Source organism: Mustelus asterias, chromosome 23 (genome assembly GCF_964213995.1).
Source record: "Mustelus asterias chromosome 23, sMusAst1.hap1.1, whole genome shotgun sequence".
In the NCBI taxonomy this organism is placed as follows: domain Eukaryota; kingdom Metazoa; phylum Chordata; class Chondrichthyes; order Carcharhiniformes; family Triakidae; genus Mustelus; species Mustelus asterias.
Window position 1 is genome coordinate 65,948,658 of NC_135823.1, and position 24,471 is coordinate 65,973,128.

General features: G+C 46.5%; 1 protein-coding gene across 6 annotated transcripts in view; it reads right to left on the minus strand.

Annotated features, from left to right (window-relative positions):
• The window catches only part of mapk8ip3 (mitogen-activated protein kinase 8 interacting protein 3), a 132,850-nt gene extending 118,304 nt beyond the window's left edge, over positions 1 to 14,546 (minus strand). For 3 of the 6 annotated variants that reach the window (XM_078240827.1, XM_078240824.1, XM_078240823.1), the window contains exons 1-3: positions 11,235 to 11,417; positions 10,089 to 10,194; positions 9,280 to 9,398 (exon numbers count right to left, since the gene is read on the minus strand). In XM_078240827.1, coding sequence (XP_078096953.1) covers positions 9,280 to 9,398; positions 10,089 to 10,194; positions 11,235 to 11,277 — 268 coding nt within the window. In that variant the 5' untranslated portion in view covers positions 11,278 to 11,417. Of the gene's footprint in view, positions 1 to 9,270; positions 9,399 to 10,088; positions 10,195 to 11,234; positions 11,470 to 14,407 lie in introns of those variants that run through there. The other 3 variants (XM_078240828.1, XM_078240826.1, XM_078240825.1) reach the window with 3 other exon arrangements.
• Between the last annotated feature and the right edge of the window lie 9,925 nt (positions 14,547 to 24,471).

Genomic DNA, 24,471 nt, shown 5'->3' on the forward strand with positions numbered 1-24,471 from the left:
CCTCGTGAGGTAAGACCAACCCAACTCCACCCCTGCAGCATGGCTGAATGCCCCAATCACTGAGGGTCACAAAACGCAATGCATGGCAACTGCAACTTTACCCAAGATACAAAGCAGCGGGCGGGGTTAGGGTTAGGGTTAACCCCAATGCAATAGTTGGGCTCGTAATCAAACCGACAGCTCATTCCTGCATCCGACTGTAATGGAAAAGAAAATGGAGCGATGTATAAAACAGGCTGCCGACACAGCAGGAATCTGCTCTGCATACCGGCCTAGGTGACTAATTCCACCCTCTGAATGTGAGGATATATCCGAGAAGGGCAACTAAAATCAAGTTGGCAAACATGCCAATACATGCCAGAAATACTCTCAGGCAACTGGAACATTGGCCTAGAATTTGCTCAGAGCTGCTCCTACTCCACTGATGGAACTTTGCCAGAGGTGCGGGAGGAACCCGGGTTCATCACCTTTGGAGATGTTACAATTGTGGAATAACAGGGAGCAGCCCCGAGGTAGCTTTGGACGTTATCAAATCGGCATTCTGGGAGGTGGCAACAATCGGGGGGAGAAAAAAAACTTCTTAAACGGAAGTGCCAGCTACTGGCACTTTTCCTGGGGTCAAAACATTCAACAGGACTTTCAGAGGATCTTCTTTGCTTTCCCAGTGCATAAAACTATGGCAGATTTACTGCACCTGCACATTCCCCGGCCTTAAAATCCGTGCTAAATCCATCCAAAAATTTGAGATGCAATTTATTTCATGTTTCGTTTTGATCAACAAGGAATATTCAGGATAGAGGTGGTGGAGTGGGGGAGGGAGTTTGTTAAGAGTTAGTATTTCACACATCGGAAATCCAAGATCATTGTTCTAAGTTGGATACTTCTCTCCCATGTCAGTAACATTATAAAAATGATATTCTCATTCAAACTAAGGAAAACTTAAAATGGAAGTAGGGAACGCTGGAAATACTCAGCATCTGAGGAGTAGGAAACAACGCGATGACCTTTCGTCGGCTGAGAGGTCATGACTCGGAACGCTGACTATTTCTCTCTCCTCAGAAGCTGCTCGGAATGCTGAGAATTTCCAGCATTTCCTGTTGTTTTATTCCAGATTTCCAGCATTTTGCTTTAGCGGGGGAGAGTTAACTGTATGTGAATGAAATGTTTTCCAAGTGAGGGGCTGTGTGTATTTAAAGAGATAATCTGGGGCGTTGGGGATTATCAATGTTCAATAAACCAAGGTGACCAACCCATCCACAAACACTACCTGAACTGGGATCAGAAAGCTAGTCCTTGTACGGGGAAGTCAAAAGGCTAATTCTTGCGCTTATTATTGGCAAACGTTCAGATCTTCAGCGTTCCATCCCCATTTGCATCCCAAAGTGCCATTTGGTCTTTCATTCAGTCAGGGGCTGAACGATGCACTAAGACCGTCCCACCAACACATATTGCAGGCTTTGGATGTTTCCCCAAGACCGAGCGATAAAATGAACCTACCGAACCTTGAGTTTGGTGCTACTCCGTGGGAAGGGAGTGGCCAAATTTGAACACCAGTTGAGGCTGCAGATTTTAACATGAGGCCTGCCATGAGGAGTCTGAGACCCTACTGCTAAAAGATGAGTAGAAACCTTAACTAATTTTTGATCCCCACTAGATAAATTCTCCAGATATCAGCTTGGTTTTAAATTAAAAAATTTTTAAAAATAGCTGTTTGGCGGAGGAAAGAGGACAGCCTTGAAGACATTGTGCACGACTGAGTAACCTTAGCCTAAGGAAGACTGCCTCTCCACCGGGAATCTGGGGGAAGGGAGGAAGGTGTTGCACCCCTAATGTAATTGGAAGGGCAGACCGTGAGCAAACTAGGAAGATGGGAAGCACAGGCCAAAAGCCGAAAGTGTTTTAGCAGCGGTAGGGGACTATCACAAATGTGTATAGCACCATCACAAACCACACCAATCAGAGGAGAGATACACACCTGAAAACTCTCCTATGGAGATGTCCAGCGCAAGCAGACACAGACCGGGAGGAACAAAAGGAAGCAAAAAAAAGGTCAATCAATAATTAAAGTTACAAAAAATAAAAATCACAAAAAAATCATCAGTGATCCTGCAGGCATTTCAATGACAGTGGAAATGGAATAATAATAATACAGGCCAGACCAGTGGTGAGTGTGCAAGGCAAGACTTGTATCAAAGCAGAGTATGTTTCCTGTAGCGTATCTATTGTGGCAACATCTACCAAGCTGTGGCGTCATCCAATCACTTGCTTTAAATCGTGTGGTCAATGATGACATCACAACCACTGGGCAGATTGTAGGCGGCTGCTGAATCTTAATGAAGGAAATGATGAGTTGTGGGGTGGCGGGGGGTTGGAGGGCGACTGGTTGGAACCTGAAGATTTTCACATCTTTTCTATAGATAAAGAACATCTTGTTTTGCTACCTTAATTGTTCAGCAGTTTATTCTGCAGATTGTAAACCCCAGGATGATTCAAAAACAAAAACGTCTCCCAGGGTCCTTACAGACAAAGAGGCTGAAAAGGCTGCCCACTGGCTGATTCATCCCTGCAGCAAAAACAACGGGAGATGTTCCGACTCAGGCTGGCAATGGATTTTTTCTCTGATCCACTGTGCATCATCAATGTGCTGAGAAACATTGTGTACGTCCTGACCCGAACACCTTCCCCACTCTGCATTCCTTGCTGCAGTTTGCCCCACTCTGGATCTGACAGTGCGCCGCGTGGAAGGCAGCCCCGATAGGGTCAGCAGTACGACTGGTCATTAAAAAGCTGCTGCCGCCATTCCTGGCACGAAAGCCAAATGGAACAACCACCAAGGGACGAGTGGAATATCGCAGTGGCAGTGGTGTAACTGCAATTCTGTCACTGGTGAGACAGATGATTATATGGTGCAAACTGTGCCAAATATCTCTCTCCCGCCCCCCCCCCAATGATTGAAGTGCAGTGCTCGCCATTCAGCAGAATATCCTCTACACTGTCAGACAGAATATGTGCCCTGGGGTCTGTTTCCTTAACAAAAGATCACCAGCTAAGAAAGACTCCACTGTCTGTCTTTATGAATGTGTGACAGTAAGTGTGTCGAAGTGCATGGGCTGTGCAAGCGTCACTATATAAATGTGTCCCCATTCAAACAGCACCATATACATACTCCATGTGTGTCACAGTACAAGTACATTGTTGTATGAAAATGTCAAGTAAGTGTCTCGCTCCATGAGTCTGACATTAAGAATGTAGCGCACTGTATAACGGTATTTCTGTACAACTTCATTGTACAAGTATATAATTATAATGACTCTTGCTGTATGAACGTTGTCACTGAGTTCATCATTATCCATGCATTACTATACGTTGCGTGACTATCATGTATTACTGTCTGAAAATGTCACTGGACAACAGTATCGGTGCATAAGAGACACTGCTTTTCTCTCTCCGCCAACATGGTGGGGGGAGTCCAGAACCAGGAGGGGTCGCAGTCTGAGGATTCGGGATAGACCATTTAGGACGGAGGTGAGGAGACATTTCTTCACCCAAAGAGTGGTGAGCCTGTGGAATTCATTACCACAGGAAGTAGTTGATGCCAAAACATTGAATGTATTCAAGAGGCGGCTGGATATAGCACTTGGGGCGAATGGGATCAAAGGTTATGGGGAGAAAGAAAGATTAGGCTATTGAGTTGGATGATCAGCCATGATCGTGATGAATGGCGGAGCAGGCTCGAAGGGCCAAATGGCCTCCTCCTGCTTCTATCTTCTGTGTTTCGATAATTTCAGTATAAACTCCAATTATTGGCATAAATGTGCTTCTTTCCGTTATGGCGGCAGAGAGAGAAGAAAGCCCGAGGAAATTCCTGGCATGGAACATCCCCCCGGGCAGTAACCAACTGACTGAGATGCCCACCCTTTACTGAATCTACCCAATAGCAGATGGCAAAGAGAGTGTAATGGTGTGAGAATGTTATTGTAAGTCACCGCCACTGTACGAGAGTAAGGATGTTTGCATAAATGGGATCCACGTGCTCGCAGGTCAACTTTCCAGAAGTTCAACTGCACTGACTAACCACTGGTCCATCCTTTTAAATTAGAATGAGACAAATCGTTAACCAAACCCAGACAGACATTCAGCCGTGGGGTTGAGTTCCGTGCAATCGCCTCCTTCAAAGTGAGGCGCTTTGCCCCGTTAATTAAGAAAGGTTGGCGATTCGAAATACTTCTCCCTCATGTTTGGCGTGGTATTCACTTTGAATCGTGTTTTCAGTTCAGAAAGCAATACAAGGCAAGCAAGTGCAGAGTCTACCCCGAGAAATATCAATAGATTTAACAATGAACTACTGCACAGAAACTCATTAGAGAATTTTTAAAAATCAATCAACAGAGACACAGCCAATGGTTAGAATCAGCGTCCCCGGATACTACAATTCACAAAACATTCATATGCTACTGGATACAGCAAAAACTTGCAACATCTCGTTTTGGGGGATTTAAATCAGTGTCAAAGCTACGTCTTGCTGGCCACGGTGATTTCTGTTTTGGAGCAAGGAGAGGTGGCTCTATTCAGAAAAGCACATTTCTAGGTGTCACTCAAGATCTTCCTTTGAAGAGCTGGAACTGCAGACGTTGGGCAGCTGCAATGCAGACTATATTCCAGCCAACTTTATCGGATTTTCGCAACATTTCTGCATCCAGACCCATGTGGATGTACCTTCGCCACGACAGCTGAAACCAACCTGACGGGATCCCCTAGTGGTGACATTGAAGCATATCCCAGTGAACATGCATTAAGCCATCTGGACTTTTGCAGCATATTTTGGTGCCATTCCATTGTAGCACATCGAGCATTATAATGGCACATCTGGGACTGGCCTTGGATATTTATCTTCTCCAATTTGTACCTTCCACTGTGTGGAGTTTGCACATTCTCCCCGTGTCTGCGTGGGTTTCCTTCCACACTCCAAAGATGTGTAGGTTTGGTGGATTGGCCATGCTCAATTGCCCCTTAGTGTCCCAAGATGTGTAGGTTAGGGGGATTGGCGGAGTAAATACTTGGGGTTGCAGGGAACAGGTCTGGGTGGGATTTCCCCTTAGTGTCAGGGAGATTACGTGGGGTTACAAGGACAAGCCCTGGGTGGGTTTGTTGTCGGTGCAGACTCGATAGGCCGAGTGGCCTCCTTCTGCACTTTAGGGATTCTAGGATCCCCATCTTGAGGAAGGATTTCTACTTTACACTTCTGGGAAAGTGTGTCCTCATTACTGCAGGTTGATAGCACTGGAATTTTTGTCCCTGTGTTTCCAGCAGCAAAAAACATGGAGCTCGGGAAAACAATCTTTGAAAAACAGTAAATTGAGGAAAGGGACAAATTAGGTGCGTGTCCCCCCCCCCACCCTAGCAATGCAGAAACCATCTATCATTTGTATAAATGTGATCCATGTGCTGCAGATAAACTTTCTGAAAGTTCAACAAACTGCATTTACTAACCACTGGTCTGCCCTTTCAAATTAGAACGAGACAAATCATTGGCCAAAGCCAGACATTCAGTTCTGTGCCCACTCACAGAGGGCAGTTTGTAACACTCGCGACGCTCACCCATTCTCAATTCCAGCTCTGCAAAAAGCAGGAAACTTCATACAATCCCTACAGCGCAGAAGGAGGCCATTCGGCCCATCGAGTCTGCACCGACCACAATCCCACCCATCCCCTATCCCCATAACCCCATGCATTTACCCTTGCTAGTTCCCCTGACACGAAGGGGTAATTGAGCATGGCCAATCAACCTAACCCACGCATCTTTGGACTGTGGGAGGAAACTGGAGCACCCGGAGGAAACCCACACAGACACGGTGAGAACGTGAAAACTCCACACAGACAGTGACCCAAGCCGGGAATCGAACCCAGGCGCTGTGAGGCAGCAGTGCTAACCACTGTGCCACCGCGCCGCCTACAGAAGGAATTGAAGCCAACTGCACAGGTCAGTGACCTGAGAGCATGTAAACAGTGCGACGGCGTGGGTGTATTTTAAAAACATAAAAGGGTAAAGAAAACACTGCAGATTCTCATAATCTCATGGCACGTGACGGTCTGCGTGGAGTCTGCACATTCTCCCCGTATCTGCATGGGTTTTCTCTGGGTGCTCCGGTTTCCTCCCATTGAACAAAGATATGTGGGTTAGGTGGATTGGCCATGGTAAATTGCCCTGTAGTGTCAGGGTAGCTAAGTGGGGTTATGGGGATAGGGCCTGGGTGGGATTGCTGTCGGTACAGGCTCGAATGGCCTCCTTCTGCACCATAGTGATTCTACGATTCTAACATTCTAACAAGATTAGACAGGGTAGATTCAGAAAGACTGTTCCCGATGGTGGGGGGTGTCCAGAATTAAGGGTCATAGTTTGAGGACCTTTTAGGACTGATGTGAGGAGAAATTTCTTCACCCAGAAGGTGGTGAATGTGTGAAATTCGCTACCACAGAAAGTAGCTGAGGCCAAAACATTGTGTGATTTGACGAAGAAATTAGATATAGCTCTTGGGGCTAAAGGGATCAAGGGATATTGGGGGGGGGGATCAGAATATTGAATTTGATGATCAGCCATGATCGAGATGAATGGCGGAGCAGGATCGAAGGGCCAAATGGCCTCCGCCTGCTTCTAATTCTATGTTTCTAGATGGTGGAAATATAACATATAATCTTTGACTTGGGTTGGGGGGTGCAGGCAGGGAGAGCTTGAAGAACACAATTTTTGTTGACTTTCCATCTGATTCCATGTTAACTGGACGGAGGAATTTTGTGAGGAAGTTCACAGCTTCCTCTGGCAAAACCAGATTTCTCTCCACGATGCACCTGCACATTCATCACTGATCAAATATAGGACTGGGGTGTCCAAATCAAGAGCGCAGGTGTTAGTGGTAATTTAATTATACTGCTAAAACGCACAGGGCATTTTTAATTAAGTGCTTAGAGCACTTATAAAGAGAGACTGCTGGGGCACTGGGTTAGTAGGTAGGAGGCAGATGTATATAACGTTGTGTTCCATAAATAAACCAACCATCGAGAAAATTATTTGATTCTAATTTCATACTTCATTTTGTTCGGGATCCATTTATCAACCTCCACATGGAGAATTACCAATCATGGATGTGCCATTAGAATGTAAATCGATGCATTTTTGTGGGTTTGCTGTTAGTCAGTTGCTGGATGGCATCAGCACAGTTACAGAAGACAGGTCAGCCTGCATCTTTCTTGTTGTTAAACAGTGAGTGTAGTGGGAATGGCAGTTGTGAATAAATAGCCAAAGACAAAACCTTTTAAATTATTTGGCTGTGTACATTAACATTTCATAGTATTCTACATTTAGGCAAAATCACAGCATTTACTGGAAATTATACACAGGTTAAAAATTGAACACATAGGTAAGGATAGTAAAAGGACCCCAGAGGGCGGACTTTTACTAAAAAATGGCCAAGTGTCAGGTTCTGACCGAAAACTGACGTGTTTCGCCGCACAAACATAGCTAGGTTTTCCCTCCACATCTTCTTGACACTTTATGAAAATAAAAACCGGGGGGTGGGGGTTGTCTTTTGTACCATCATTCTAACACGGCAAGGCCTGATAGGGCCAGCAAGGCAGGCTCAACAGCGAGCGGGACACCCTGTTTAAAGGGCGCCCTGATCACAATGTAAAGTTAAAGCCTCTTTCCAAGGCCATCGGGTCCCCTGGCAGACAAGGGGAACCCCCCTTTTCCCCCGACGCTTGAACACTGAGGGCCAACCTCTCCCTCCCACCACTCAATGGTTAGCTTACCCCTCACCTGCCCACACCACGGTGACCCTCCCCCTTTCCAACTCCGCCGGCATCGGGGAGGGGGCTACCCTCCTCCTCCTCCTCCCCCCCCCCCCCCCCCCCACTCTGAGTGTCCAGCCCCTTCCCCTATCGCCATGCAGGTCCATGGGGTATCCTAGAAGTCCCGCTGTGGGCAGTGCCAGGGGGACTGCCCAGCCATGTTCCTCGCCACTCGGGGCTATACACACACCTCCATATCTTGGGCGTGGTCATGGTGACGGGTTTCTGTTTTTTTAGAAGCCAGTAGTGATTTGGCCGGCGGGTGGAACATTTGCCGTCGCCAATGCCACAGCGAAAGCTGTTTAATTATGTACGGTGTAAACCTGATTGCATCATCGGGGAGAGCCCAGGAACATCACACTTCATAATCTCACCAGCGCAAATCCCGTAACGGCCCTCTCGCAAGATTTAGCGGTCGTAACAGAATTTGAATGCATGGCGAACGGGCTCAGAGAATCCCGCACAAGAGAGTTAGAGATTAAATCTGGTAACATCAGCCTTGATCAATTCTTTTCACCATCTCCAAATGTTTAATTATATTTGAAAAACAATGTACAAATTGCATAGCAAACATTGTATCTGTCACAGTGCTGTTCAAATGTGTTCAATTAATCAAGTTCAGCCCATTCTCGCCAATATCTGCAGTGACTGTAATAACTTCAGTGACTTCAATAAAACTGTAATGTGGAGATGCCAGCGTTGGACTGGGGTAGGTAGGCACAGTAAGAAGTCTCACAACATCAGGTTAAAGTCCAACAGGTTTATTTGGAATCTCAAACTTTCAGAGCGCCGCTCCTTCCTCAGGTGATTCACGAGCTTTCGGACTCACCTGAGGAAGGAGCAGAGCTCCGAAAGCTCCAAAATAAACCTGTTAAACAAAACTGACTGAAGGCCGAACAATAATAAAATATTACTGAACTGCGGAACGGTCAGTTGGCATCACTGACCCCCACATGAACTCCCACTGAACTCAACCACGTCATCATTAGAGATGGAGAGCGCGGAAGCAAAGTACTTCCTGAGAGAAAGAGAAGGGAAGATTGGGAGATGGAGATAGATCAGGCCATCCGAATGAATTTCCAGTTACAGAGCTGCGTTTGCCTTGTCTGCCTACGATCCTGCACCTGGTCTGAAAGAAACACTCAGCATTGTGAAGAAAAATAATTAACTCTTTTGGTAGAAATTGCAAAGGACAAACTTCATTTCATCTTTTTCATTAAATCTTTAAAATAAAATGTTTTACGTCTGGTTAAAAAGGGAAAATATTTTGTTGAGCCACTGAAGAATCTGGCACTTTGTAAATTGCAATTGATGCCTCGACTTAGACAGACTGAAAATCATTTGGGATTTCTACTTGTTATCATGATTTTTTTCAAAAACATCAATGCCAGTTTACAAATCCAATCCCATCAAACTTGCCCGTGCTTGACTTACCGAGTAGATCTGCCCCCTCGTCCACATCCCCGATGACTTCTGACCCAGCAGTGGAAAGTTCATGGTACAGTGAATCCGTGTTTATCCCGAATGCCTTATTTACAATTCCTTGCGTGGGGCTGAATTATCCAATTTACAACAGTCGGATTAGTGCAGGAATTAGCCTTACACAGCAGACTTACACACCCGACCCAGGGTCCCGAGACAAGCATCACAGGGCAACCCACCACATTGTGCTGAGTGGGGGCGGGCATGCATCGCACGTACTGCCATCTCCAAATCGTGTTACTTTTCTGGGCAAGATTTACACACCCCCCGGTCTTTCAATGTGAGCAGGAGAAAATTACTGCCGCCATCTCCAAATTGCACAAGAAAAATTAACAAGAGCAAGGACACCTGCCTCGGATCCCATTCTCCTCATCAGCTAGGCTATTGCTGAGATCAGCCATTAGCCTTTTTTATAACCTGTTTCAATCCTTATGTGGAGAAACTGATGGTATTACTGAATGGAGGTGATTGTAGAGGTAACCACATTGACGTGGTAACTGCCTTACTGATGGAATGCAGGAAATCACATAATCCTACAGTGCAGAAGGAGGCCACTCGGCCCAACTTGTCCATGCCACCCAGTTTTTACCACTACGCTAGTCCCAATTGCCCGTGTTTGGCCCATATCCCTCTACACCCATTTACCCTTGGAACTGTCCAAATACTTTTCGTGTGTGAGGAACCCCAACCCCATTATCCTAACACACCGCCCCCATCAACTGGCGCTGCCCATCACTATAAGGTTGGAACCGAGGAACTACCTGTTGCCTCCACGTCCTTCGAACTGTGGATCTTGACACATATCAAGCTCTGGGGTGGAATCAATAATCTCCTGAAGGTCAGACAACTCATCGCTACTCCCCATTCCTGCAAAGGATTTCAAGGACGCAATTAATTTCATGGTAAGGATGGGCTGCTAAACTACTGACCATCAATGTTCTGTGAAGCAATACTGAACTAAGGTTAAACCAGGGATATCAGAGTGTTAGACTGAAGGATTACTTACTGATATGGAATGCAGGGTGCATCTGGGTGGGATATTGAAAGAAGTAGTATATCACACAGTGAGTTATATGGCAGAGAGTTACAAGACTTGTGATTATTACCGAATACGTTCACACGACGTTCTGGAGTTTGCCATTTTACCCCAGTTATCATAAGCAGGAACCAATGAAATAGCATCATACAAACACACTGGGGATGGCTTCAATGAAAAGTTAAACTGTGTGGGGTGCTCTGTGGGTGGATGGCCCATTTCGCAACCCCCAACAAATCTAAATCCCTTTCCATTGAGTGTTCACCCACTAATAACAACAAATGTTTACATAATAAAACACAGAATGTATCAGATTGTGCTATAGGTAATGATATAGGCTCAAAGTAGGTCACAAAAAGATATGGACTTTATTAACAATGTGAGTGTTACATTGAGGAGTGTCAGCATATCAGAATGTAAAAGTGACATTCTAGAGTAACTCTAGATCTATAATTTGGCTGCTAATAGACTGATCTGATGACTGACAGAAAAGTATTACAACCCAATTTTGTATTGTGAGTTACATCGTAATGAACAGCCAAGAGTGAAAAGAAGTAGCAACCTAAATTAATCAATGGGTCTAAGTATAGGCGTTGATATGCACGGCTACGTGTATATATGTAAATGCAGGACAGAAATTTAATCGTAGGGTTTCAATGGATGTCGGGGAGTTATTACCAGGCAGTAACCTAACGCAGCAGAGTAAGACGGATGAGGCTAGCTCACCCTGTAACCAAACTCAGCCCACCCTGAACCTGTGGTCCCGGGCACTACAACTCCGATTCACACTGGAAAATGTTCCCGTGCTCGGCACTGCCAATCCTCAATTCAACGAGCACGGATAAATGAGGGAAGAGGAGCAATCTCTCACCTATGCTGACGTTCCTCATCTCCTGGGTGACCTGGACTTCCATGTTTCTGCTATTACCTTTCGGCCGCTTTCGCTGGTTCTTGACCTTGCTGTCCCCGTTGTAGATTGGATTGACTACTTCATTTAGTGGAGTGACAGCTGCAGAAGGTACGGACGATGTCGGGGTGTTGGACTTGGTTCCTGTGGTACTCGGGGTGGCAGCAGCAGACGATTGGCCAGACTCCGAGGTATCATCCTGACCCGAGACAAAGAGAGTCGCAATCACGAGTCGCAATCGCCAACGATAAAGGAGATTGTGGCCAGCAAGGCTCAGGATTAATCTGAGACTCAACCTATCTCAAAGTATCAAAACACAAAAGGGTCTCAAGCCTGCCACTGGAACAGAGCAGGAACTACTTAGGATTGATAACTAGTCAAAATAGTTGACTAACAGGGGTTTGAAGTTGAAGTTATAATTAAGGAAGCATAATTAATGACCCCATGCACCCCGGACATTCTCTCTTCCACCTTCTTCCTTTGGGAAAAAGATACAAAAGTCTGAGGTCACATACCAACCGGCTCAAGAACAGCTTCTTCCCTGCTGCTGTCAGACTTTTGAATGGACCTACCTCGCATTAAGTTGATCTTTCTCTACACCCTAGCTATGACTGTAACACAATATTCTGCACTCTCTTCTTTCCTTCTCTATGAACGGTATGCTTTGTCTGTATAGCGAGCAAGAAACAATAGTTTTCACTGTATGTTAATACATGTGACAATAATAAATCAAATCAAATCAAGTTATGGTTGGCACGGTGGTTAGCACTGCTGCCTCACAGCGCCAGGGACCCGGGTTCGATTCCCGGCTTGGGTCACTGTCTGTGTGGAGTCTGCACATTCTCCCCATGTCTGCATGGGTGTCCGCCGGGTGCTCCGGTTTCCTCCCACAGTCCCGCATGTGCACTGGCCATGCTAAATTCTCCCTCAGTGTACCCAAATAGGCACCGGAGTGTGGCGACTAGAGGATTTTCACAATAACTTCATTGCAGTGTTCATGTAAGCCTACTTGTGACACTAATAAACAAACTTTAAAAGTTTCAACGTGATAACAAATCAGCATGCATAGGAAGCTTTAATCTCATGACATGGTTTATGTGTGTCATAGCGTCTATTCCAAAATGCGTAAAAGGTGAGTTGGACACATACCAGATTTAGTTGCGAACAAGTTGTAATTGTTGTAAGGCTTCCTGCCAGAAACAGTGCAAAATAAAAACAGTGACACCATTTTTTAAAAAAACTCCATGCCTTCCATCTTCAAGGTCCAGGCTATAATCCAAGCCCACTTCCTGCATTGGATCCCGCTTCCACCCTGCAGGAGGCCAGTACACCTCTTCTCACTCCAGTCACCCAGCCTCAAACTTTACCCCAAGCTCCCATCTCAGCCCCATCCCTTTCACTCAGGTTCCTTTTGTTTGTGGCAGAAGAAGAAATCCTCACACGGGACCGGGAATCGGTGGTGTCCACATCCCGGTGCAGTTTCTGGCCTTCATGGCAGCTAACAGGGGATGCATTTGGCTCCCAGTAGCATTAATTGTTACCCAGATGTAATAAAGAAATTGACCTAAATCTCCATCTTCTACTTATAAAATGGACTATAATGGATTCCTTCCCTGAAAGGATCACCTTGTCTAATTAAAAGGATCTTGCTTGAAGCTTTGACATTATTGACACTGCCAACACTTAGGGAACAATGGCAATGGCAATGAACACAGCAGTCTTCGGAGAGAATCGAGCTCAGAGCCTAACGAAAATAGGTGGAATCTCCACTAGGCAAAGAGAATTGGGGCACCAGATGCAGATACCCGTGTGCACCACAAGGAAATTTGGACATCAAAAGCAAATTCCTTCTCAGGTTACCCAGTCACAGAGACACTGCAGACTCCCCCGACAGACTAAAAGGAAACTCAAGATTTCCAGGAGAGAGATGGGGATTCCAGATAACCAGACAGATAACCCAGTAGAAAGATAGGGAACTCCACCTATAGGTAGGGTGGCACAGTGGTTAGCACTGCTGCCTCACAGCGCCAGGGACCCAAGTTCGATTCCCGGCTTGGGGTCACTACCTGTGTGGAATCTGCACCTTCTCCCCGTGTCTGCTCTGGTTTCCTCCCACACTCCAAAGATGTGCTAAATTGCCCCTTAGTGTCAGGGGGACTAGCTAGGGTAAATACATGGGGTTGTGGGGACAGGGCCTGGGTGGGATTGTGGTCATAGAATCCTACAGTGCAGAAGGAGGCCATTCGGCCCATCGAGTCTGCACTGATCACAATCCCACCCAGGCCCTATCCCCACAAACCCATGCATTTACCTTAGCTAGCCCCCCCTGACACTAAGGGGCAATTTAGTGTGGCCAACCCACCTAACCCGCACATCTTTGGACTGAGAGGGGAAGCCGGAGCACCAGGAGGAAACCCACGCAGGCATGGGGAGAATGTGCAAACTCCACATGACAGTGAGCTAAGCCGGGATCGATGCAGGCTCAATTGGCCGAAAGGCCTCCTTCTGCAGTGTAGGGATTCTATGGATTCTATGACCTCTCGTTGGCCATTTAAAGGTTCTCAACTGGCCTCTGGGCAGGAAGGCCACCCTCGACCTTTCCTGCCTGAATGGCAGGAAGTCAAGAAGCTAAAAGGCATTTCACTCCTGCCTACCCTCCCAACCCACCTGCATCCATGGACCAGATTATATTTCACCTTTTGTATGCACCTTGTAGTTACAGGGGAATGTAAGCGGGAGATATATAGACAACTGCCATATAATGTGCAATTTCAGAGTTATTGGTCAAAATAGAGCTGAAAAATGCATTGCATCGGCTGCAGTTATCTGTTAAGATTGTCCACGGTTCAATCACTATAGGCCAGGAAGGAACTCGAGATGGAAAAAGGAAAATGCATACTAGCCACACAGCCCACTCTCCCTCCTGTCACTTCATCTCAGAACATAAAGGCTGCCCACAACCCGGACAATCCCAGTGTCTGGGGAGATACTGTAAGCCACAACAGGCACTGAGATAAAGAGGGGAGAATGTTAAACAATAAAACCGTGCCATTTCCGCTCCTAACTGCACAGAGTTTTCTAATGGGGGCGAAGGTCTAGTTGACTCATTGGCTCAGGTGTGCCCCAGACTCACTCACCTTCAGGCTACAGTTAGATGGGGGCTGGCTTAGATCGCTCAGGTGCCAGTTGTCAGAGCCGGGAGTGATACGACCAACTTGCTGCCCGCGGAGATTCCCGTCCAACACAGGGAACAGGCCCAGAGTATTCGGCGGTTCCTTCCTACTAGGAAAGAGCAACAATGTTCAATTGAAGTTTCCTATTCATCACCAATTCACACATCCTTCATAAATATTCAGGCTGTTGTTTAACCATTATGACCACGTAGATTTGCCATTGTGAACCTCAACATAGACACAAATCACTTCAATGGTTTCTAGACGGTGGCACACTGCGCCTAGCATGGGTGCCTCACTGCGCCACGGACCGGAGTTCGATTCCCGGCTTGGGTCACTGTCTGTGCGGAGTCTGCACATTCTCCTCCAGGTGCTCCGGTTTCCTCCCACAGTTCGAAAGACGTGCTGGTTAGGTGCATTGGCCATGCTAAATTCTCCCTCAGTGTACCCGAACAGGCGTCGGAGTGTGGCGACTAAGGGATTTTCACAGTAACTTCATTGCAGTGTTAATGTAAGCCTACTTGTGACATGAATAAATAAACTTTAAAACTTTTATTCAGCTATTAATAATCGGTAGATACATACAACACGTTCAAACTTTCCACAATAGTATCGCAAAATATGAGAAAACAGGATCATCAGGAACACTCAGATAATCACTGGAGTGGAATAACATTAAGACATCACTTAATTTCTCTACTGAATGCAGCAGTGAATGTGGAGGACTGTGAATTTCCACAGTGCCCACTCCTCAGAGTGGCAGAGAGAGACAGTGTTCTCAGTCTGGTCTCACGCCCTGGTGCGGTTCTGTTTTCTACAAACAAAATGTTAGATTTCAAAGGGATGGAAATAGAAGTTTTCTCTTTGTTTACCTCCTAATACCATCAAGACTGTGGGCCAGCCGATACATTTACATCAAGTCACTAAAATTACCTGAATGCAGGATCAGGCTGTTGAGTTGGATGATCATCATATTGAATGGCGGAGCAGGTTCGAAGGGCCAAATGGCCTCCTCCTGCTCCTATTTTTTTTAATGTTTCTATGTTTCTACTAACAACAGAACGTGACCTTTCCAGATTTATATACATGCGAAGAGAAGCAAAGGACCATAGAGAGGGGGAGGAAAAGGGTGAAATTCCCGAATTCCCGAATCGAAGAGTAGGATTTGGAGTTTCTCATCCCAGCTAAGGAGAGTCTGTAGACTGCCAGATGCTTCGAAGTTTCCAGCTCCAGGTCAGAAAACAACAACATTCCTTTCTCCTTTTGAAAGTTTTGATACTTTGGCATCCAGAGTGTGATGGGGGTCTTTCAAAAATTTTGTATAAAAACCAGATGAGAAGGCATCTACAAGTATTTAAAAAGGAAAAGAGTTGCTTAGGTGAGCATCTGTCCTTTAGAAGGCAAAAGGGTGAGGGAATTAATAATGGGAAACAAGGAAATGGCAGAGACTTTGAATAAGTATTTTCATAGAATCATAGAATTTCTACAGTGCAGGAGGCGGCCATTCGGCCCATTGAGTCTGCACAGACCACAATCCCACCCAGGCCCTAGACCCATAACCGTATGCATTTACCCTACCTAGTCCTCCTGACACTAAGGGGCAATTTAGCACGGCCAATCAACCTAACCCGCACTTCTTTGGACTGTGGGAGGAAACCAGAGCACCCGGAGGAAGCCCACGCAGACACAGGGAGAACATGCAAACACCACACAGACAGTGACCCAAGCTAGGAATGGAACCCTGGTCCCTGGCACTGTGAGAAGTCTCACAACACCAGGTTAAAGTCCAACAGGTTTATTTGGTAGCAAAAGCCACTAGCTTTCGGAGCGGAGCTCCTTCGTCAGGTAAGTGGGAGTTCTGTTCACAAACAGGGCATATAAAGACACAAACTCAATTTACAAAATAATGGTTGGAATGCTGTTTGTGAACAGAACTCCCACTTACCTGACGAAGGAACAGCGCTCCGAAAGCTAGTGGCTTTTGCTACCAAATAAACCTGTTGGACTTTAACCTGGTGTTGTGAGACTTTTTACTGTGTTTACCCCAGTCCAACGCTGGCATCTCCACATCATGCCTGGCACTGTGAGGCAGTAAGAAGTCTCACAACACCAGGTTAAAGTCCAACAGGTTTATTTGGTAGCAGATACCATAAGCTTTCGGAGCACAGCTCCTTCGTCAGATGGAGTGGATATCTGTTCTCCAACAGTGCACAGACACAGAAATCAAGTTACAGAATACTAATTAGAATGCAAATCTCTACAGCCAGCCAGGTCTTAAATGCACAATGTGGGTGGAGGGAGCATTCAACACAGGTTAAAGAGATGTGTATTGTCTGTGAGGCAGCAGTGCTAACCACTGTGCCACCGTAACCAAAAGAGAAAATGCAAATGCAATGTTAGCATTCATGTCGGGAGGGCTAGAGCACAAGAGCAGGGATGTACTTCTGAGGCTTTATAAGGCTCTGTTCAGATCCCATTTGGAGTATTGTGAGCAGTCTTGGGCCCCATACCTAAGGAAGGATGTGCTGGCCTTGGAAAGGGTCCAGAGGAGATTCACAAGAATGATAAAAGCAAATTACAGCGGATGCTGAAATCTGAAACCAAAAGAGAAAATGCTGGAAAATCTCAGCGGGTCTGGCAGCATCTGTAAGGAGAGAAAAGAGCTGATGTTTCGAGTCCAGAGGACCCTTTGTCAAAGCTCCACCGTATGCCATTATGTGCCACCTAACTGTTTTCACAGTGGAAGGCAGAAAAATCATCTCAGAGTTAGTAGAAAATCAAGGGGTGAAAGGGAGAGAGGAACTGAACACAATCACGAGAGAAAATGTATTCAGAAAGCTGATAGGATTAAAGGCTGACAGGTCCCCTGGATGTGAGGGCCTGCATCTTCACATGGTTAGAGTCACAAGGTTAGGGTCTGAGCAGGTTGCAGAGAAAGTAGATTCCTCGTTTGGAATGTTCCAAAATTCTACAGATTCTGGAAAGGTCCAAGGGGATTGGAAAACCGCAAATGTAACACCATGGGCAGCACAGTGGTTAGCACGGCTGCCTCACAGCGTCAGGGACCCAGGTTTGACTCCGGGCTTGGGAGTTTGCATGTTCTTCCCATGTTTGCGTGGGCTTCCTCCGGGTGCTCCGGTTTCCTCCCACAGTCCAAAGATGTGCAGGTTAGGTGGATTAGCCATGCTAAAAGTGTTGGGTTACAGGGATAGGGCAGGGGAGTTGGCCTAGGTACCATACTCCTTTGGAGAGTCAGTGCAGACTCGATGGGCCAAATGGCCTCCATCTGCACTGGACAAAGAACAAAGAACAGTACAGCACAGGAAACAGGCCCTTCGGCCCGCCAAGCCTGTGCCGCGCATTGGTCCAACTAGACCAATCGTTTGTATCCCTCCATTCCCAGGCTGCTCATGTGACTATCCAGGTAAGTCTTAAATGATGTCAGCGTGTCTGCCTCCACCAACCTACTTGGCAGCACATTCCAGGCCCTCACCACTCTCTGTGTAAAAAACATCCCTCTAATATCTGAGTTATACTTCATCCCTCTCACCTTGGGCCCGTGACCCCTCATGATCGTCACTTCTGATCTGGGAAAAAGCTTCCCACCGTTCACCCTATCTACCCCCTTCATAATCTTGTACACCTCTATTAGATCTCCCCTCATTCTCCGTCTTTCCAGGGAGAACAACCCCAGTTTACCCAATCTCTCCTCATAGCTAAGACCCTCCATACCAGGCAACATCCTGGTAAACCTTCTCTGCACTCTCTCTTACGCCTCCACGTCCTTCTGGTAGTGTGGCGACCAGTACTCCAAATGTGAACCAGCGTTCTACACAGCTGCATCATCAGACTCCAGCTTTTATACTCTATACCCCATCCCATAAAGGCTAGCATACCATATGCCTTCTTCACCACCTTCTCCACCTGTGTTGCCACCTTCAAGGTTTTGTGGACTTGCACACCTAGGTCCCTCTGTGTTTCTATACTCTTGATGGCTCTGCCATTTATTGTATAACTCCTCCCTACATTATTTCTTCCAAAATGCATCACTTCGCATTTATCCGGATTAAATTCCATCTGCCAGCTCTCCGCCCAATTTTCCAGCCGATCTATATCCTGCTGTATTGCCCGACAATGCTCATCTCTATCCGCAAGTCCAGCCATCTTCGTGTCATCCGCAAACTTGCTGATAACACCAGTTACACCTTCTTCCAAATCATTTATATATATCACAAATAGCAGAGGTCCCAGTACAGAGCCCTGCGGAAACCACTGGTCACAGACCTCCAGCCGGAAAAAGACCCTTCGACCGCTACCCTCTGTCTCCTATGGCCAAGCCAAGGAGATTCTATGGATTCATGTAGGAGAGAGTCTAGAATAACTTAGGACTAAAAAAGACCAACAATCAGAGTGAATATAGTATAGAGGAGTCACAAAGTATTTGTGAATATATTTTACAAAGATACTGTTTGCATAGAGACACATATAACCACTGTTAGAGGATTCCAACATGTACTTTTGAAAGACACATTATATTCTGTATTAAAAGCATACACCTTGGCTAAAAACACACTGCTCTAAGGCATGATGGGATGTAGTCAAGTAAAAAGAACCACATTCTTCAGAACAATATACTACTGAGCAAAGGGAGAAAGCAACTCTTATCAGTGTGGACTCCAGACAGTCCTGGAGATCTGAGTCGGGCGAATGAATAGGTCTTACATTACACCAGATAAAAATTGTCTGGTACGCACCATAAGATTGTGAAAAAGACTCTTAAAAGTCCACAAAATCATGTATTCCCATGCTGTCAAAGGGTAAATATTATTGGCCAAGGTAAATAATCCATACCAATAATGATTGGCTCATACCCGGCTGGGGTGAGCCGAGGGGTGGGCAAACGGCTTTGGAAAATTGTAATACCAAGAGAAATGTAATTTCAGAGTGGTTTGGAACTGCCCCAAATCACCCTCCAGCTTTCATTAGGCCTGGATAATAAAGAAACGTATTAACCAGAATACTGTCTCTGCGAGTCTTTGTGTTAGCTGAGCCGTAATTAAGACAGGAAATCCTCCAGGTGAAAGCCAGCTTAATACTTAGCCTCTGAAGAAGCTCCTACAATTCACTATTCAAGAAAGAAGACAGAAAGCAGGAGACTACAAGCCAATCAGCAGTTGTCACTGGGAAGATGCTAGAATCCCTTAAGGAGGTAGTAGCAGGACATTTAGAAAATCATAAAACAATCAGAGTCAACATGGTTTTCTGAAAGAGAAATACTTGAGGGGGCAAAAATTGACACTGAGTATAATTTGAGAAGATCTGAGGTCGTCCACTTTAGTAGTAAGAATGGAAAAGTACAGTATTATCAAAACAGAGAGACTGCAGAATGCTGCGGTACAGTGGGAACTGGGTGTCTTTGTACATGAATCATCAGTTAGCAGGTACAACAAGTAATTAAAACAGTAATTCAAATGTAAAAGTAGGGAAGTCTTGCTGCAACCGACATGGCATAGGCGAGACCACACCTGGAGCAATGCGTACAGTTTTCAACTCCTTATTGAAGGAGAGCTATACTTTGTTTTTATTCATTCGTGGGACATGGGTGTCATTGGCTTCACCAGCATTTATTGCCCATCCCTAGGTGCCCTTGAACTGAGTGGCTTGTGAGGCCATTTCAGAAAGCAGTTGAGAGTCAGCCACATTGCTGTGGCTCTGGAGTCACATGTCGGCTAGACCAGGTAAGGACGACAGATTTCCTTCCCTAAAAGGACATTAGTGAACCAGATGGTTTTTCCGACAATCGACAATGGTTTCATGGTCATCGGTAGATTCTTAATTCCAGATTTTTTTTTACTGAACTCAAATTCCACCATCTGCCGTGGCGGGATTCGAACCCGGGTCCCCAGAACATTAGCTGAGTTCCTGGATTAATAGTCTAGCGATAATACCACTACCCTTGCCTCCCCTCGCTTTAGAAGCAGTTCAGAGAAGGCTCACGAAGATAATTCCTGGGATGAAGGGGATAATCTCATGAAGAAAGGTTGAGTAGATTGGGCTTATACCCATTGGAGTTTATCGGAGGTGATCTTATTGAAACAGATGCTGAGAGGGCTTTGCAGGTAGGTACTAAGAGGATATTACTCCTCGTAAAGGAATCTAGAATTAAGGAGCACAGCTTAGAAATAAGGGTCTCCCATTCAAGACGGAGATAAGGAGAAATTTCTTCACTCAGAGGATTGTTAGTCTTTGGAATTCTCTACCCCAGAGGAAGTGGGGACAGAGTTATGGAATATATCTGAGCTTTGGACTCAAAATGTGAGTCCAAAATTTGGACTTAAATGTGAGGTGATTCATTTTGGTAGGACTAATTTAAATGTGGATTACAGGGTCAAAGGTAGGGTTCTGAAGACTGTGGAGGAACAGAGAGATCTTGGGGTCCATATCCACAGATCTCTAAAGGTTGCCACTCAAGTGGATAGAGTTGTGAAGGCCTATAGTGTGTTAGCTTTTATTAACAGGGGGTTGGAGTTTAAGAGCCGTGGGGTTATGCTGCAACTGTACAGGACCTTGGTGAGACCACATTTGGAATATTGTGTGCCGTTCTGGTCACCTCACTATAAGAAGGATGTGGAAGCGCTGGAAAGAGTGCAGAGGAGATTTACCAGGATGCTGCCTGGTTTGGAGGGTAGGTTTTATGAGGAAAGGTGGAGGGAGCTAGGGCTGTTCTCTCTGGAGCGGAGGAGGCTGAGGGGAGACTTAATAGAGGTTTATAAAATGATGAAGGGGATAGATAGAGTGAACGTTCAAAGACTATTTCCTCGGGTGGATGGGGCTATAACAAGGGGGCATAACTATAGGGTTCGTGGTGGGAGATATAGGAAGGATATCAGAGGTAGGTTCTTTATGCAGAGAGTGGTTGGGGTGTGGAATGGACTGCCTGCAGTGATAGTGGAGTTAGACACTTTAGGAACATTTAAGCGGTTATTGGATAGGCACATGGAGCACACCAGGTTGATAGGGAGTGGGATAGCTTGATCTTGGTTTCAGATAAAGCTCGGCACAACATCGTGGGCCGAAGGGCCTGTTCTGTGCTGTACTGTTCTATGTTCTATGGACTCGAAACGTCAGCTCTTTTCTCTCCTTATAGATGCTGCCAGACCTGCTGAGATTTTCCAGCATTTTCTATTTTGGTTATGGAATATATATTGTTGGCGACAAGGTGGCATAGTGGTTAGCACTGCTGCCTCACAGCGCCACGGACCCAAGTTCGATTCCCGACTGAGCTGACTGACTGTGTGGAGTCTGCACGTTCTCCCCACGTCTGCATGGGTTCCCTCCAGGTGCTCCGGTTTCCTCCCACAGTTCAAAGATGTGCGGGTTAGGTGGATTAGCCATGCTAAATTGCCCCTTAACGTCAAGGGGACGAGCTAGGGTAAATGCATGGGGTTATGGGGATAGGGCCTGGGTGGGATTGTGGTCCGTGCAGACCCGATGAGCTGAATGGCCTCCTTCTGCACTGTAGGCATTCTATATTCAAGGCCGAGTTAGACAGAGTTTTGATCAACGATGGAGTCAAGGGTTATCAAGAGGAGCACACAGGAAAACGAAGATGAGACCACAGTTAGATCAACCAAGATCTTATTGAATAATGCAGCAGGTTCAATGGGCCAAATGGCCAATTCTGCTCCTATTTCTTATGATCTTACAACCTTATGACAGCAGCTTCTAAACCCAGAACCTCTACCATCCAGAAGAACAAGGGCAGTAGATGCACTGGAACGTCACCAACTGCAGGTTTCCCTCCAAGTCAAAGTTGGGATGGCACAGTGGTTAGCACTGCTGCCTTACAGTACCAGGGAACCAAGCACGATTCCCGGCTTGGGTCACTGTCCGTGTGGAGTCTGCACATTCTCCCCATGTATGCGTGGGTTTCTTCCAGGTGCTCCAGTTTCCTCCCACAGTCCGAAAGATGGGCTGGTTAGGTGCACTGGTCGTGCTAATTTCACCCTCAGTGTACCCGAACAGGTGGAGTGTGGCGACGAGGGGATTTTCACAGTAACTTCATTGCAGTGTTAATGTAAGTCTACCTGCGACACAAACAAATGAACTTTAAACTTTAAATCCCAAATTGACTTGGAATTCGATCTCCCTTCCTTCATCATCGCTGGATCAAAATCCTGGAACTCTCTACCTATCAGTGCTTTGAGAATATACCTTCAGCATTCTGAAGCAGTTCACAGTGGTTCACTAGCACCTTTACCAACCTTTACCAGACAATTATCGATGGGCAATAAATGCTGACCTTGGCAGTGATGCCAACATCCCATGAGTGAATTTACAGTGTGTGTGAGGGTGGCTCAGTGTGTGTGTGTGTGTGTGTGTGTGAGGGTGGCTCAGTGTGTGTGTGCATGGCTCAGTGTGTGTGAGAGAGGGTGGCTCGTGTGTGTGTGCGTGTGGCTCAGTGTGTGTGCGTGTGGCTGTGTGTGTGTGTGCGTGTGGCTCAGTGTGTGTGTGTGAGGGTGGCTCAGTGTGTGTGTGCGCATGTGGCTCAGTGTGTGTGTGTGTGGCTCAGTGTGTGTGTGTGTGTGGCTCAGTGTGTGTGTGTGGCTCAGTGTGTGTGTGTGGCTCAATGTGTGTGTGACGGTGGCTCAGTGTGTGTGTGCGTGTGGCTCAGTGTGTGTGTGTGAGGGTGGCTCAGTGTGTGTGTGTGTGCGTGTGGCTCAGTGTGTGTGTGTGTGTGTGTGTGTGTGGCTCAGTGTGTGTGTGCGTGTGGCTCAGTGTGTGTGTGCGTGTGGCTCAGTGTGTGTGTGCGTGTGGGTGGCTCAGTGTGTGTGTGCGCGTGTGGCTCAGTGTGTGTGTGTGTGTGTGTGTGGCTCAGTGTGTGTGTGCGCGGCTCAGTGTGTGTGTGCGCGTGTGGCTCAGTGTGTGTGTGTGAGGGTGGCGCAGTGTGTGTGTGTGAGGGTGGCTCAGTGTGTGTGTGTGGCTCAGTGTGTGTGTGTGAGGGTGGCTCAGTGTGTGTGTGTTGGAGTGGCTCAGTGTGTGTTTTTATACATATATCAAGAGCAAGAGGGTAGCCAGGGAGAGGGTTGGCCCACTCAAGGACAGGGGAGGGAATCTATGCGTAGAGCCAGAGGAAATGGGTGAGATATTAAATTAGTACTTTGCGTCAGTATTCACCGAAGAGAAGGACTTGTTGGATGATGTGTCTGGGAAAGGGTGTGTTGATAGCTTCAGTCATGTTGAGATCAAAAAGGAGGTATTGGGGTTCCTGAGAAACATTAAGGTAGACAAGACCCCAGGGCCTGATGTGATATACCCCAGAACACTGAAGGAGGCAAGGGAGGAAATTGCTGGGGCCTTGAGAGAAATCCTTGTATCCTCACTGGCTACAGGGGAGGTCCTAGAGGATTGGAGAATAGCCCATGTTGTTCCTTTGTTTAAAAAGGGTAGCAGGAATAATCCAAGTAATTACAGGCCGGTGAGCCTGATGTCAGTGGTAGGGAAATTATTGGAGAGGATTCTTCAAGGATTTACTCCCACTTGGAAATAAGTGGATGTATTAGTGCTGAGCACTGAGCGTTAGTGCTGGGCGTGGGGTCAGTGGCGTTGCAGGGTCACAAAACTCCTACAACCTAATTTGTTGGTTAAACAAAGGTCTACAAGACATAACAGGCTACAAGATGAAGGCATGTAAAATCGCCGACTCCAACACACCCCTCCCTGATGAGCTCAATGCATTCTATGCGCGTTTTGAGCAAGAGGTCAGCAAGAGCACACTCTCCACCCTGGATGAACCTGTATCTGGGGTCACGATTGCAGATGTCAGAGCAACTTTCTTGAAGGTCAACCCACAGAAAGTCACTGGCCCGGATGGGGTACCCGGACGAGCACTCAGATCCTGCGCGGATCAGCTGGCGGGGGCATTCGCAGACATCTTCAACCTCTCTTTACAACAATCTAAGGTCCCTATCTGCTTCAAGAAGATGACCATCGTCCTGGTGCCTAAGAAAAGCCAAGCAGCGTGCCTT